The sequence below is a fragment of the Equus quagga genome, chromosome 1, assembly GCF_021613505.1.
Source record: "Equus quagga isolate Etosha38 chromosome 1, UCLA_HA_Equagga_1.0, whole genome shotgun sequence".
Classification (NCBI taxonomy): domain Eukaryota; kingdom Metazoa; phylum Chordata; class Mammalia; order Perissodactyla; family Equidae; genus Equus; species Equus quagga.
Window position 1 is genome coordinate 16,193,873 of NC_060267.1, and position 14,922 is coordinate 16,208,794.

The 14,922-nt window shown below is 53.4% G+C and overlaps 1 protein-coding gene and 1 long non-coding RNA gene across 6 annotated transcripts in view; one reads left to right on the plus strand and one right to left on the minus strand.

The window, feature by feature from the left end:
• LOC124245860 (uncharacterized) lies at window positions 1–7,480 on the minus strand. 4 transcript variants are annotated; one of them, XR_006890356.1, is made up of 3 exons: window positions 6,329–7,480; window positions 5,412–5,527; window positions 1–3,037 (listed from the first exon to the last, which is right to left on the minus strand). It is a non-coding gene; the product is annotated as an uncharacterized LOC124245860 (long non-coding RNA). The 4 variants fall into 4 exon arrangements; XR_006890357.1 differs by having other exon boundaries at window positions 1–4,309; XR_006890354.1 differs by having other exon boundaries at window positions 1–1,155; window positions 1,714–5,527.
• Window positions 7,481–7,594: 114 nt separating this feature from the next.
• Window positions 7,595–14,922, plus strand: part of KRT5 (keratin 5) — a 28,330-nt gene continuing 21,002 nt past the window's right edge. Inside the window, exons 1-9 of one of the 2 annotated variants that reach the window (XM_046673614.1) lie at window positions 7,595–8,236; window positions 8,819–9,033; window positions 9,776–9,836; window positions 9,945–10,040; window positions 10,633–10,797; window positions 11,381–11,506; window positions 11,762–11,982; window positions 12,746–12,780; window positions 13,190–13,854. In XM_046673614.1, coding sequence (XP_046529570.1) covers window positions 7,685–8,236; window positions 8,819–9,033; window positions 9,776–9,836; window positions 9,945–10,040; window positions 10,633–10,797; window positions 11,381–11,506; window positions 11,762–11,982; window positions 12,746–12,780; window positions 13,190–13,500 — 1,782 coding nt within the window. In that variant the 5' untranslated portion in view covers window positions 7,595–7,684 and the 3' untranslated portion in view covers window positions 13,501–13,854. Of the gene's footprint in view, window positions 8,237–8,818; window positions 9,034–9,775; window positions 9,837–9,944; window positions 10,041–10,632; window positions 10,798–11,380; window positions 11,507–11,761; window positions 11,983–12,745; window positions 12,781–13,189; window positions 13,855–14,922 lie in introns of those variants that run through there. The other variant, XM_046673622.1, reaches the window with a different exon arrangement.

Here is a 14,922-nt window from a genome sequence, read left to right on the forward strand (position 1 = left end):
AGTGCTTTATTGCCTTGGATAATGTGAGTGTTAAATGAGACAATGCATGTTAAGTCCTAGCCCCACGTTGGGCACACAGTAAGCACTTCAATAGCCATTCGTTTCAAAAAAGAGTGGGGGAAATGAGGTCCAATGTCACCAAAAGAAACGAGGCTACATGTCGGAATGAAATGAAGTTAATTTCCTTTCTGAGTGGCGCAGCCTCAGGCAGGAGTTGATCTACTCCCTCTGAGGCCACTGGGTAGCCTGGCTCATTCTTAAGGGTCAAAAATGGCAAACGACACTCAGGCTGGGTCTTCCCATTTCATTCCCTCCTGTCGGTGGCCTCTGCTCATCTGGAGCGAAGCTCTGCCGGGCCTGTGTGGGTGTCTTGGCCATAGGGAGTTGCTGGGTTGGGAGAGGTGAGAAATAGAAGGAAAAACTGAAGGCTGAACCAAGATGCTGGACCACTCCTGAGGTGTTGGGGAAGTATTGTTGGTCACTTCTTGGCCCTGTGGAAACCACTGCCTTGGAGGCATCTGGGCCTTTGCCCCATCTCTGGTCCCAGGGAGGGAGGGAGAGGAGTGATGGTCCCCAAGCTTCCCCTCCAGGAAGGTTGTATAGGATGACCCCAATCCACTGGAGTCTTGCCCCAGAGGTCCCGCTGCCCCACCCCGGGTTCTGGCAGTCCAGAGAGGGGAGGGTCTCCCCAAGGTCCATCCCCCATCTCCACTCAGGGATAGAGCTTCCTCTCCCTCAGGGTCCCTGGAAGATGCTGAGACACCTGAGTGACTGCCGAGTGTCAACCATGGTGAGACAAGGGCTTTAGGGTTCATATCCAGGCTCTGTCACTTACCAGCTACTTAACTCCTCTGGGCCTCAGTTTTCTTGTTTGTAAAATGGGCATCATAACAGGCCCACCTCATGAGGTCGTGAGTGGTAAATGAGTTACACTCGCTGTCTGGAACCATGCCTGGGCACAGTGAGTGCTGTGTAAGCATGGCTGCTCTGATTGTCTTCTGTCATGCCACAAAGCACATCCTGGGCACCGACCCACCCTGTGTTTCAAGGAGTTTGGGGATCACGGAAAGTCCAGAGTTTCAGAGAAGCTCCCCATCCAGTGATCGTCAGAGACATCTCACTCATTTGGAAGAGACTAGATCTTTGCCTCATGTTCTGTGTCAGGGAAGCCAAGACAGAGACAGAGACAGAGCCAGTACTCAGCGTAACTACCCTTCTAAGCATGAAAGCTGGGGAACAGTGGGCCCTGGGGTGGGGTGTGAAGGGATCCACCCGGCTGAAGAGGGGAATTGAGGCTGAACGGCCATGGGAGCCCAGGCACTGGTAGGTGGAATGAAAGACATGGGGCCCCTTGAAACAGTTTCCGAGGACATGGATTTGGTTAGAGTCAGCCGAGAGCACGGTGGGGTTCTGAACACAGGCAACGGAGCCAGGTCTGAGTCCTCCCTCCTTGTATCCGTCAGTGGGAGGACAGGCAGGGGAGAGGGGCAGGACAGGAAGGGGTTTGCACCCTCCCATCTGTGGTCAGCGCCCCAGCCTGATGGGACCTGGTGGGACCTGGTGGCCTGGCACAGGCAAATGCCTTGGGGGAAAGGGCCTTGGTGCTGACTTTGGCTCAGAGGCTTGTCTCCACCCTGGAAAGGCCTGGGTCAGTGCCAGCAACTCTCAGGGCTGCACACAGGAGAGAGGCGGGAAGCAGTAAAATCACATCACCCGTGACAGCCGGAGGTCAGCCCCTCCATCCACGCAGGCCTCCTTCCACCCTGGCCTCGGGAGAGGGTCCTGCGTAGGCAACCAACACATGCAGCCTTGGAGTGGGACGTCAATGGGCTCTTGCTGAAACCCGGGAGAGACAGTCAGGGCAATGGATGGCGTGCAGAACAGGGCAGACCTGGTCCTGGCTCTAACCCCATCTTGCTGAGGGATTTGGGGTTAGGGCTTCACCTCTCTGAACCCAGCCTCCTCCTCTCCTAGTGAATCGCCGAGGGACATCTGGGCATGGCTGGGAGGGGGTGGGGAGGAGTCAAAGCCAGAAGATTCCCATAGGAAAGTCTGGCCGGGGCTCACCCTGGATGGCTTGTGGGAACGGAGTTATCTGAAACCAAGTCAGGCTGAATTCCCCAACCCAGCCTTTGCGGGGCCACCCCGTCACGAGGCAAGTGGCGTGGCTTACTGTGCTGGCCCTGGCAAGGAGGTCGGGGAAGAGACCTGGCCCTGTCCTCAGACCCTGTGTCTCTCCCATGGGCCTGTCCTGTTCACCGCTGTGCCCCCACTGTGGCGGCTCAGTGCACAGCACCCCGCAGTTGCTCAAAACACGCATGTTGAATGAAGAAATGACTAAATGATCAGTGCAAGTGTTTCTGTGCTCTCTCTTCTCGGGTGCCTTTGAGGCTGTGTCTCTCTTGGAAAAAGCTAACAAGTTTTCACGAGGCCTCGACAGTGACTACTGGTCTCAGTGGACCGTGAGCAAGGCCGGTGGTCTACGTGCCTGTGGGATGTGAAGACAGGAGCCGTGAGCACGTGCAGAAGATGTGGCCGGGCCGGGCAGGTGTCCATTCGCCTCCAGCACTGTCCAGACCCCGAGTGTGTTTCCTGAGGCTGGTCCTGGGAGAGGTGACATTTCCAGCCTCGGTGCTGTCGTCTCCTTTCTTCCCTATCATATCATCTCGGTCTGTACTGATTCACTCCCAAGTCATTAGAGCTCACCCAAAGCCGAGGGGAAAGCAGGATGGAAGCAGGACTCTGTCCCCCCTGCCTGGCCCTACCTTGCCAGGATGAGGAAGCAGTGGCCCAAGCAGAAACTCCGAGAGAGCAGCTCCAGTCTCTCCTCCATGTGCCCAGCCCTCGTTGTGGATACTGGAGTAGGAACAGAAAGGAGCAGGGAGGAAAGGAACATGGGGCAGGTTAAGAAGGTAAAAAAGCTTCCTTGCATGACTCTGACCTCGTAAGGATAGAAGTCCGGTATCAATGAATCGCATCCTGGCCTCTCCATTGTACAGAAAGGCTGAAATTGCCGGAGTACCAGGCACGCTCACACCTGTGTGTAAGAACAAAGCAAATGCCAAGAAAATGGTAAAAGCTCTTCTTTGGTATTCACGATTTTTGATTCACGGATGCAAAGTCCATAGGGCAGTGTCTGCCACACAGAAAGTCCTGTACAAGTGTTTATCAAAAAAATGAAATCACCCTCATGGAAGGCAAAGCACAGAGGGTTTTGCTGTGTATCCTTTTTTTAGTCTCTCTGACTAATTAAAGTATTTGTTGATTTCCAGCCTACGGTTTCAATCAACTGAGGGGATTTTCAAAGACTTTGGTATGTCATTGGCAAAACACCCTTCAAATGAGGGAAGAACATTCCCAGACCTGCAGGGACCTGTTGGCGGGAGGCTGAGAGCTCCGTGGTACGCCTCTCGCCCCACAAGTGCCAATCGCCCGCCGAATCTGAGGGCTGGGGGCCAGGCTGCTCCCCACAGCCCCCTGCAAGTTTGCCCCACCCTTCCTGCCAACCCCGGCTCGAAATTACCATCCCAGCTGGCGCGGCCCCTCCCATGAGCTCGAGCCCCTTTCCTCCTGCATCTGCAGACTGTGCTCGTCTCCAGCGCCAGTGGGGGAAACTGCAGGGAGAGGTGGGGCCGGGTGTTTAGGGCCCCAACAATTCCAGGGCTGGGTTAGGACCAAGACACAGCCCAGCGTGGGCCCACAAGCTTCTGCTCCTATGCTGTGACCCACAATTTGTGTGAAGCCCTTCCACAGGTAAAGTCATCTCCAAGGGCCCACTTGTCACCCAAGTAATGGCACAGGGCCTCCAAAGCCCATCGGAGCCAAGGCGGTGTAGTTGCTTCACGTGTGGACATCTGCATTTCTACCCAGGACTATTTTCAGATGCCGGGTCTGAAGGTCCTAGAGAGGCTGGGTGGGGTTCCCAGCATCACAAGGCAGCCCTGGCCAGACATGGCCGCTGTGGGATGGGTGGTGCATCCAGCTCCCCAGGCCCCAGAGGGGCCGTCTCCTCTATGCCCCTGTGATCCTGAGAATGCAGCTGAGATGAAAGTGGGCCCCAGAGGTGGGTTGGGGGCAGGATTCCCGCTGGCTCCCAGCGGGAGGTGGAGGCAGCGACAATCTTCCTGGAGGCTGAGGCTTTGTGAGGAGTTGCTGGGGCTGGAGCAGTGCTCCATCAGCTCTTCCAGCTCCTGCGGAATCTGGCTCGTGCTCCCAGATGGGGCTGCCAACTGTCACCCAGGGAATAGGTGACTCATGCCTCAACTATTGCTCCCCACTTTTTGTGCTGAGCAGGCATGGGATAGGAGGTCTGGAAAGAAAGACGAGGACAATGCAGCTTTCTTTGTCTCCTGGGAGGGGACATGTTGGCTGGGGCAGGCATGGGGGCCACTGGTAGCCTCCGGGCAGGGTATGGGGGAGAGGAGTGGAGGGAAGTCCAAGGAATGAAGAGTCATGAGCATGCCTGGGCTGAAGGGGACAAGAGGCCTGTCCTGTAGACGTGGACCCTGGGACAGAAACAGATGGTCAGGACTCTGGGATTTGGTGTGGGGCCAGGGAGGGCCTCACACCAAATCTGGGGAAGGAGTGGAGGGAGATGGCCTTAGGTCTGTCAATTCAATCCAAAAAATGTTTGCTGAGCACCTTCACTGTGCAAGGCTGGGCTGAGTGTGCAACGATGTGAAGATGAGCAGACGTGTTCCCTAACCTGAGGGAAAGTACCATTTGGTGAGACCTACAGGACGTGTGCAAACCGTCTTCTATTGAATAGATGTTCTGTTGACTGTGTTCTAGTCCATCCATCTTTTATCACAGGCATACAGATTGCGGGGGGCTCCGAGGAGGGGGCCCTGGGCTGGTGTTGCAGGATTTGCCTAATCATGCCCCATGGACACTTGCACCAATCCTACTCCCTGCCTGGTCTGTGAGGCACGTCGCTGTTTATGAAATGCTGCCAGTGTTCCATGTCCCCACACTCCTCTGTGAGGGAGGCCAGGGCAGTCATCATTGTCCCTCCTCTGCCAGGGACACCCGGAGGGTCAGCCACCGCGGCTCCCTTAGCCTTTCACTCATCTTTTGCAGATGAGAAAAACGATGCCTGGAGAAGCGAAGTCATGTGTCCTGCCAAGTCTTGGTAACTGCCTCTTCTGGGGCCCAGCAGAAAGCTCAGGGAGCTCTGTGTAATCCCTCTGTTCCTGCCCCAGTGGGATTCCAGGCTGGGTGGGACTCCCACACTGCTGGTGCCTGGCTCCCCACGGGCGCATCTCCACTATTTATAGCTGTCCAGGTCTGGCAGTGCGGGAGGGGTGCCCTGCCTGCTGGGGGTAGGGTTTCCACAGAACTTGGACAGAGACTGCCTCCCCCCAACCCCGCCTGGAGTCAGGCACCAAACCCTTCCCGCCACAGTTACTCACCACCCACAGATCTTCGGTCACTGGCATCTGAATCTGAGCTTGGCACATTCTAGCGATTCTCAGACTGGCCAGAATGCATTCCTGTTCCACCGAGTCCTACTCCTTCCACAACACAGCTGGGAGGAGAAGGAATGCAGAGAAGAGAATGTCCTAGTGTCTCAGGAGGGGTGGAGCTTTCCCCAGGGCAGTGGGGACCAAACCCAGGACCCGGGGAGGACACATGTACCCTCATGGAGCTCGTCCAGTGGAGAGGGAGAGTTAGAGCTAGGAGTCCCCAGACACTTGCTTCAAGCTGGGATCTGTTCTATCGGGGGCTGAGGGTCCCCCGATATGTCTCAGGACCCCTAAGACACTCACGTCTGTTGCCTGAGAGGCAACAAAGTGTGAAATTGATGAACTCAGTAAAATTCACCCCTGAGTTTCAGGAATTCTCCAGGCAGGGAGCCAAGGAGGGAGATCTCATTGCTCCAGACCTGTAAGCCCAGCTCTGGCCATTGGTCTGTCTGGATTTCCCTGTCCACCGCTTTCTCATCAGCCCTCCGGGGAGCAATCACATCTCAGCTGATCCCTAGCAGCTCAGGGTCATTTTTGCACAGCTCTGGCTCCCTTGTGGCCAACCGCAGGCTCTGACTAGAGAGTCCTGAGCCCAGGCTGGGTCTTCCTTTCTCTCCTCCTGCAAATGTACCTCCTCAGCGCCGGGGCTTTGAACCCATCCCCACCCCACCCCTACCTCCAGCCCCAGGGCAGGGGTGTCGCCCACAGCTCTCAGTGGCCCAAGTGTGGCCTGGGGGTCTTGCTTCTGTTTTGGGGAGGCAGCCTACTTAGATCTGGAGCCAAAAAGAGAGGGTGTAGTGGAGGACAGACACCTGCCAAAGCCTAACCAGACCCGCTGTCCCCCATCTGGTGCCACAGCCCACCTGGACAAGATTTGCAGAGGGGTCTTACGGAGGTCCACCCTAAAGCAACTGTGGCAGGTTGTTATGCCAGCTGCCCGGTCCCCGGAACCTGCTCTGGCAGGACAATCCACAGCCTGAGAACCCCGTTTTCCATTCCCCTGGCCCTGAAGGAGACTCTGGGCTGCAGCCGAGAGAAAGCACAGCAGTTCCCGCTGCTTGGCACGGAGCGGTCCGCCGTTATAACAGGTCTGCAGGTTCTCAACATGTTCCTGACGAGATTAGAAGCTCCTGCAGGTATGTGTTTGTGGCGGCCTGCAGCCTGTATCGACAGATACGATGACTCATTTCTTCCCTGGTGGAATCACTGAGGGCTTGCTGGAACACACCCGGGGGGCCAGCGGAGCGGGCAGAGCAGCTCCCCCTGCAGAGAGACGTGACTGCCAGGCTGAGTCCCAGGACTTTCTGTGAGGGACCGCATGGGGCCCCTGGGTTTGTTAAGCCCCGACAGGGTCCTGCCCAGGCTGAAGAACCAGCAAAAAGGTTAAGTGCTGCAGAAAATGCAGAATCAGGAGGAGCTGGGGAGGGCTAGGCCTGCCCTGCAGAGAGCAAAGTGGTAAATACCGGGGGCTGAGGGTGTCCCCCGTTCTCTGTTTCTGGAGCTTGGGGCGCCTTTCTGGCTGGAACTTTGCAGGATAATCTGCCCAGCAGGCTCTGGGATAACTGCGCCTCCCCCAAGAGAGGAAATTCTGCAGGAAAGGACAGAGTTCTATCTTCCCCTCTGCACACAGCGGAGATCTCAGGCCACAGTTGCATTTCCAGGTGCTGAAGTCCCCATAGCAACCCCCTGCCTGGAAGAGTGAGAAGAGAAATCACTGCCAGTGGGAACTCACTTTGCCCCCGTTCACAGGCAGTGTACACCGCGCTGGGCAGTTGACAATATCCCCGGTCCCATAAGGATCCCTTGGGACATTGGCCAAATGCCCCCTTGCTTCCTGGCATCCTTGGGCTGCTCCCAGCCCTGGGACGCAATGGCGAAGATGGACCTGAGGACAGCATCGCCAACTTGCTGCTAAGACATCAGTGCTGCAAGGCAAGGTTATTCCTACCTAAGCAGGGCCTGCCAGGAAGAAAGTGTTTGCACCCCACACGGCCCGCGCAGGTGTGACGGTGAGCTCACAGCTGCCCCCGAGGCATGCCCAGCCCACTTAATCATTCACAGCTCGACAACTCTCCCGCCCAGCCCAGCTCTAGAGGATAAAAGTGGGGATTGCAGCTCTGGGGAACACAGCCACCTTCTGCGTCCTGCTGAGCTCTGTTCTCTCCAGCACCTCGGACCCCCAGTACTCAGTACTCTTGCTCCACCAGGAACAAGCCATCATGTCTCGCCAGTCGAGTGTGTCCTTCCGGAGTGGCGGCAGCCGTGGCTTCAGCGCCGCCTCAGCCATCACCCCATCTGTCTCCCGCACCAGTTTCACCTCCGTGTCCCGGTCCGGGGGTGGCGGTGGCGGCTTTGGCAGGGTCAGCCTTGGGGGTGCTGGTGGAGCGGGTGGCTATGGCAGCAGGAGCCTCTACAATCTGGGGGGCTCCAAGAGGATCTCCATCAGCACTAGTGGCGGCGGCTTCAGGAACCGATTTGGAGCCGTTGCTGGCGGCGGCTATGGCTTTGGAGGTGGCGCCGGGAGCGGATTTGGTTTTGGCAGTGGCGCTGGTGGTGGCTTCGGGCTTGGTGGCGGCGCTGGCTTTGGAGGTGGCTTTGGTGGTCCCGGCTTCCCCGTCTGTCCCCCTGGCGGCATCCAGGAGGTCACCGTCAACCAGAGTCTTCTGACTCCCCTCAACCTGCAAATCGACCCCACCATCCAGCGGGTGAGGACCGAAGAGCGGGAGCAGATCAAGACCCTCAACAACAAGTTCGCCTCCTTCATCGACAAGGTGAGACATGATCCTTTGTGAAAACCCGCTCTGAGTGTGGGATAAATTCCAAAGAAAGAGGGGGTGGGGTGGGGAGCCTTTCTGACTTTGTGCAAATACTTCAGAGTTTGCAGTTGCATGTTTCCATTTGTTTCCATGTCCTGGATTTGTGGCCCACTCTCTTAATTAGACTGGCACCTTCAAAGAGAGAGTCTTATGCCCCTTCAGAGATTACCCTTTCAGGGCTCTGAGATTACTGCTGGAAAAGAGATGAAGTCCGTGCTTCCTGTAACGGGACTGATCGCATAGAGAGGAGGATGAGTCCACAGGGCAGTAGCCTGAGTGCCTCGCAGCCCCCACCGTGCTGGGCCACAGTCCGCCCAAGCTGTGCCCGGTGCTGTCTGTGGCCTGGATAAGTGTCCCATCGACCCCAGAAAAGTGGGGTTAGGCTCCTCCCTCTAGACCTCCCCTCCTGGGGCCCAGGGCCAGGCGCTGCACAGGGGAAAGGTTCATGGGGACAGCATGAGATGGAAGGAAAACTGGTGAATTGATCAATGAAACACAAAATCCAAATTTCTCATCTTCAAATTCTGTCCCCTCCAGGTGCGCTTCCTGGAACAGCAGAACAAGGTCCTGGACACCAAGTGGACCCTGCTCCAGGAGCAGGGCACCAGGACCGTGAGGCAGAACCTGGAGCCTTTGTTCGAGCAGTACATCAACAACCTCAGGAGACAGCTGGATGGTATCCTCGGGGAGAGAGGCCGCCTGGACTCGGAGCTGAGGAACATGCAGGACCTGGTGGAGGACTTCAAGAACAAGTGAGTTGGGTGGAGTGGAGAAAGGGGTGGCCGGTGTCTTCTTGGCACCAGATATACTTCATAACCAGACTACTGCCTCTACCTTCCCCACGGACTAGAAGCATATAGCTTCCATAGACACCTAAAAAAAAATCCAAGTCCATGTTTAGAAAGTTCCAGGCCTGAGCTCGGTCCCTCTGCAAAGCACTTAGCCACCGTCCAGAGCAGCAAGCGCAGCGCCCCGGTACCACCCAGTGAAATAAGCGGTCATGCAATCCTTGCTCTTTGGGGCTTTCCTCCCCTAGACACTCAAGGTACACAGCACGGGCTTTTGATGGATTCCCTGCAAAGCAGAGATGACATAACCCAGCTCGGTGGCTCAAATAATTTCTTTAGTCCTTCTGAACTAGCAGCTAGCCTGCTAGTTTTTTGTTTTTTTAAAGGGCTGTGAAAGCTGAAAAAAAGCACTAGAGAAATTGACTAGATGTGGAGTTGGGGAGAAACAGCACAACTCTCCTACAGCAGTATTCTTGAAGCAACTGAATTATAGCAATAATAGAATGATTATCTGGTAGGCAGCTACAGAGAAAACGGTATCCTAATGGTAAGGATCTCTCCCAGGGGCTCACCTACCAGCGCCCCCTCCCTCTCTGCCGATATGACGTAAGAAGCTCGTTCCTGGTGGGAAAGCAGGCAATAAAGACCCCAGGCCTCACCTGGCCCTCCTCCTCTGATAAGCACTTCCCATTGTTTTTACCACCAGGTATGAAGATGAAATCAATAAGCGTACCACCGCTGAGAATGAGTTTGTGATGCTGAAGAAGGTGCGTGGGTCGAAAAAAACCTGTAGCCAGTGGCTATGCTCTCTTAAGCTCATTCGTTTAAGTCAGGGTGGAAATCGGGTGCAGTGCCAACCATGCCTGTTTCTCTAGGATGTGGACGCCGCCTACATGAACAAGGTGGAGCTGGAGGCCAAGGTCGATGCGCTGATGGACGAGATCAACTTCATGAAGATGTTCTTCGAGGCGGTGAGAAATGCCCCCTGTTCAGGACCCAGAGAGATGGTCACTGGGACACCACCAGGAATCAGGGTCTCCAGGATTAAGCAACTTTCAGTGGCTCCTAAGCTAGACCATCCCTGTCTTTTCTATTCCTTTAGTACTACTCACACTTTGTTACTTATAAAGCCAATCCTTAAAAAAGTCAGATTTAAAGCAAAAGACCTGTTCAGCAGTCATTTGGCAGAGCGAGGTTTGGAGGGAGTTATAGAGGCACAACATACCCTTCCTGGCCTCCTCCTCTTTCTGGAATACTGTCCTCTCTCTGTTTTCTCCCAGCATGGCAGACCACACAACTAGATGCTTTTAAAATATGTTATGAGCCAAGAAGATTCAAGTCTGAGAGATTACACAGTAGGGGTTTCCTGGAGATTCAGAGTTGTTAAGATTCTTTTTAAATAGATTTAGTAATGATTTGGATTGTTTATTAACTCACCTAAATTTTTTAGGTAGATAGTTGGTATTTTTTCTCACGAATTGGTATACCGCAACGAGTAGAAGCTTTGAATGGACCTGATATTAAATAACACAGTCAGATAACTGACTTCCAATGTCCCTGCAGGAGCTGTCCCAGATGCAGACACACGTCTCAGACACGTCTGTGGTCCTCTCCATGGACAACAACCGCTCTCTGGACCTGGACAGCATCATCGCCGAGGTCAAGGCCCAGTACGAGGAGATTGCCAACCGCAGCCGAACGGAAGCTGAGTCCTGGTACCAGACCAAGGTGGGTGCTGTGGCGAATGTGTCCTGAGTGAGGAGATGGACATGTGTCCAGGACTCCAGGCCCTGACAAAACGCTAAGGATGAAGTTCCCAAAACCTGTTGAGGCCTCTTGGGATGAGTTATGGGAACAGTCCTGTATGCATTTGCCACATAAATTCAAGACCCTGAAGGAGAATCTCACACCAGTGTCTCTAGGAAAGCAAAGGCACTAAGGAGGAAATTCTGTCATATCAGGTCCTCCTTGAGAAAGCCAAAACCAGCCCCAGGCCCCAGATAACTACGTGTCGTGTCGCTTCATGGGGATACGTTCTGAGAAATGCACTGTTAGCTGATTTCGTTGTTGTACAAACATCAGAGAGTGTACTTAAACACCTAGATGGTGTAGCCTACTACACACCTAGGCTATATGGTACTAATCTTAAGGGACCACAATTGTACGTGCAGTCTGTCGTTGACCAAAACGTCATTATGCGGTACATGACTATAGACCACTTGCCACCTCATGGTAGCTCCTGCCTGTGAACTTGGGAAACTGTTTCCATCCTCATAGAAGTAAAATCTTTCCTCTTTTCTGGTGGCATCAGTATGAGGAGCTGCAGCAGACCGCTGGTCGGCATGGCGATGATCTTCGCAACACCAAGCATGAGATCTCCGAGATGAACCGGATGATCCAGAGGCTGAGAGCTGAGATTGACAACGTCAAGAAGCAGGTAGGGAGAGGGTGAAAGAAGGCAAAGAAAGTGCCTGAGCTCTCAAAGGGAGACGTGTTTTGTTTTGTTTTGTTTTACTTTACTTTTTCTGAACACACACACACGTACACACGCAGAGCTGGAACAAGTGCCAGTGTTTCAATGTTTCCGCATCCACAATGACCGGGATGAATGTACTGGCTTCCCTCTGGAGTCTCAGAAAGATTCAGTTCAGCTACTAAGGTGTCCCCACTCTTCCTTCCTTTCCCTCTGTAGTGCGCCAACCTGCAGAACGCCATTGCTGATGCTGAGCAGCGTGGGGAACTGGCCCTCAAGGATGCCAGGAACAAGCTGGCCGAGCTGGAGGATGCCCTGCAGAAGGCCAAGCAGGACATGGCCCGGTTGCTGCGGGAGTACCAGGAGCTGATGAACACCAAGCTGGCCCTGGATGTGGAGATCGCCACCTACAGGAAGCTGCTGGAGGGCGAGGAGTGCAGGTGGGCAAACATATGGCTGACATCATGAGCCCAAGATGGCCTCGAATTTGATAAAGTGGAGCTTCTTCTCCACTACAGGGTGTAAAGCACACACACAGGTAGCCACTATCTTGTGCATGATAATCATCCATCATTAATCTGGTTGCAATCCGACACCTGGACATACAGCTGACCTACACAATGCGGCTCCAACTCACTTTACTGACTTTATTCCTATCAGTATTCACGGATGCTGCCTCTCCTTCAAACAACTAAGCAACTCAACAAATTTCATCCCCATTCTTCGGGTACCTCTTCCTTCAGGAAGCCTTTTATGATTACTCCAGCTGAGTGAAATTCACCTGACATTGGATTCTCAAACGATTCCATTTCCTCTGTTCTGCTGACACTGCCCACTGCCTGCTTTCTTTTAGAAGTGTTTCTGTCCATGCCCGGTCTTCTCACAGAATGTAATCTACAAAGCAAAAACTGCTTCATACATATTCACAGTTCCCGCAGCCTCTTACTCATGCTTTCCACATAATGGGTGGAGGAGAATGTGCATTATAATCTTCCTCTGATAACCTGTTTCTAGGTCAAGTCGTCTTCATTGGGTACTCCCCGTAGAAAGCCATGTCTTTCTCTAAACTAAGCAATTTTGAGGGGACATGCATGCTCCTTGCTTATAGAAGAAGCTCTAAACATGACTCTTAAAGTTATTCACGTAGAGGAATGCTGTCTTTCGGCGAGTTTTTAACTCTTATTTCAATCTTCCCCCTTTCAGACTGAGTGGAGAAGGAGTTGGACCAGTCAACATTTGTAAGTAACTTTGAATAGACATTAATAATGATGATAGTTTGGGGTGTTTGGTGCCAACTCAGAATCCTGCTGTTTCTAGACACCAGACACTCCCATCCCCATATAGTTACTCAGTGCGCTTAGTGAGCAGCAGGTGATGAGGGGAAGAACACAGACTGAGACACGAAGCAATGTGGCTCATGTCTTATCTCTTAAAGACCACGCCCTGTATCTTACACATCTTGCGCCCTGTCCCCCTGCCTTGCCCCTTCCCCTCGAGGAACTAAATGACTTAGTTCTTCTGGGCCTCATTTGCTGCTCTGTAAAAGGGGCCAGGTTCAGGGCTAACATTAGTAGGATCAAATAAATTGGACGTGTAGGATCAATCTGACAGACTGGTCTCACCAAGTGCTCCCTCCTTTCCCTGCAGCTGTCGTCACAAACAGCGTCTCCTCCGGCTACGGCGGTGGTAGTGGTTTTGGCGGCGGTCTCGGTGGAGGTCTTGGCGGCGGCCTCGGTGGAGGTCTTGGTGGCGGCCTCGGTGCGGGTGGCAGCGGAAGCTACTACTCCAGCAGCAGTGGGGGTGTCGGCCTAGGCGGCGGGCTCAGTGTAGCGGGCTCTGGCTTCAGTGCCAGCAGCGGCCGAAGCCTGGGGGTGGGCTTCGGCAGTGGCGGGGGCAGCGGCTCCAGCGTCAAGTTCGTGTCCACCACCTCGTCCTCCCGGAAGAGCTTCAAGAGCTAAGAGCCCGCTGCAACACTGCTTCCCATGTGCAGCGACCCGGCCCGCGGCGACCGCCTCTTCGAGGTGGCTGCCTGAGCCAAGTTTTCTCTTTTTCTGGAGTGTAGTCTAGACCAATCCCGTTGTAGAACCACATCTTTGGTTCCTGGAAGGGCCCATCCCCCGTCTCTAGTCTTCCGTTTCGCGATTCTATGTTCTGCTTCGAATCAACCTTTAGGTCTCTAGGGCGTGGTCCTCGGTGACAACACATTTTCCAGCATCTAAACTGTCAAAATGGAGTCCCCACCCCAATCTCAAATTTTGTTCTGGTTCTGACTACCTCCAGAGTGTGTTCAATAAAATGCTTTTATAATATAAGCTGTTGTACAGACTTGTTTTTTCAAGGTCTACAACCAGCCTAGAGACCCCCTGAGGGTCCATCCAGATGTGATCGGACCCTCTGATGACTCAGCGGGAGAATGAAAGGACCTTGAAGGGAAAGTGGCCATCACGGATGGTCCAGAGATTGCAGGAAGCATCTGAGAAAAGCCTCTAGAATGAAGGAGACTCTGGCAGGTGTGAATGGGGGTGTGTGTTCTATTGCAACTTGGACAAATTGCAGAGCCTCTTGTTGGAGACGGGCCCTGTTCAAGGTGGGCTGAACAGCATAAACGGGTTTAAGTAAAAATTTTTTTTTCTTTTTTTTTTTTTTAAGTAAAATTTTTAAGTAAAGAATACGTTGCCTTCAGAGCCCCAAAAGACCCCATAGATGTTGGGCCTGTTCTAACATTGTGGGTGCTGAGAGGATCAATAGCTGTTTCTTCACAGTGTCAAGGATGGAGTGGCCCTCAGATTACCAAATACTTTCAGGAATTTAACTGAGGTGGCAGAAACTTACATGGTGTGGGGAACAATGCTCCATCCTTTCTTTGTGAGCGCCTTTGTGAATATTTGTGTGTCCTGAGTGAGTGTGTCCAGTGACTCTCTTTGAGGGAGGATTTATCATTGTCATATCATACCTGTGCTCCTGGAGAAAGTCAGATGCATTTAGGGTCTTGCCTGCCAAGACTGTGTGCAGTGGCAGGGCTGTCGAGCATCTGGGTAAAGACATACTGTGCCCCTTTAGAGGTGAAGGCAAACCGTGACTGAGAGGCTATTGAAACGGGCACTGAACAGCGCACCATTAGCCAAATCCATGAGAAGAAAATATTTACCAGTTGCTGACTGCAGTCAGTAATTTCAATAATCTTGGGTCAGGGCCCTTCATGAGTGTGACCATGGCATCAGGGTTGCGGTAATCCACTGGGAGGCACCTTTATTCTTTTTAAGTTTAAAAATAGGCCAAATTGGGCTGTTGAAAGGAGAAACAGTGCATATAATCATCCATTCTCTAAAGACTTCTCCTATAATGGCTTTCACTCTTTGAAGGTCCTGTTTTAATTTACA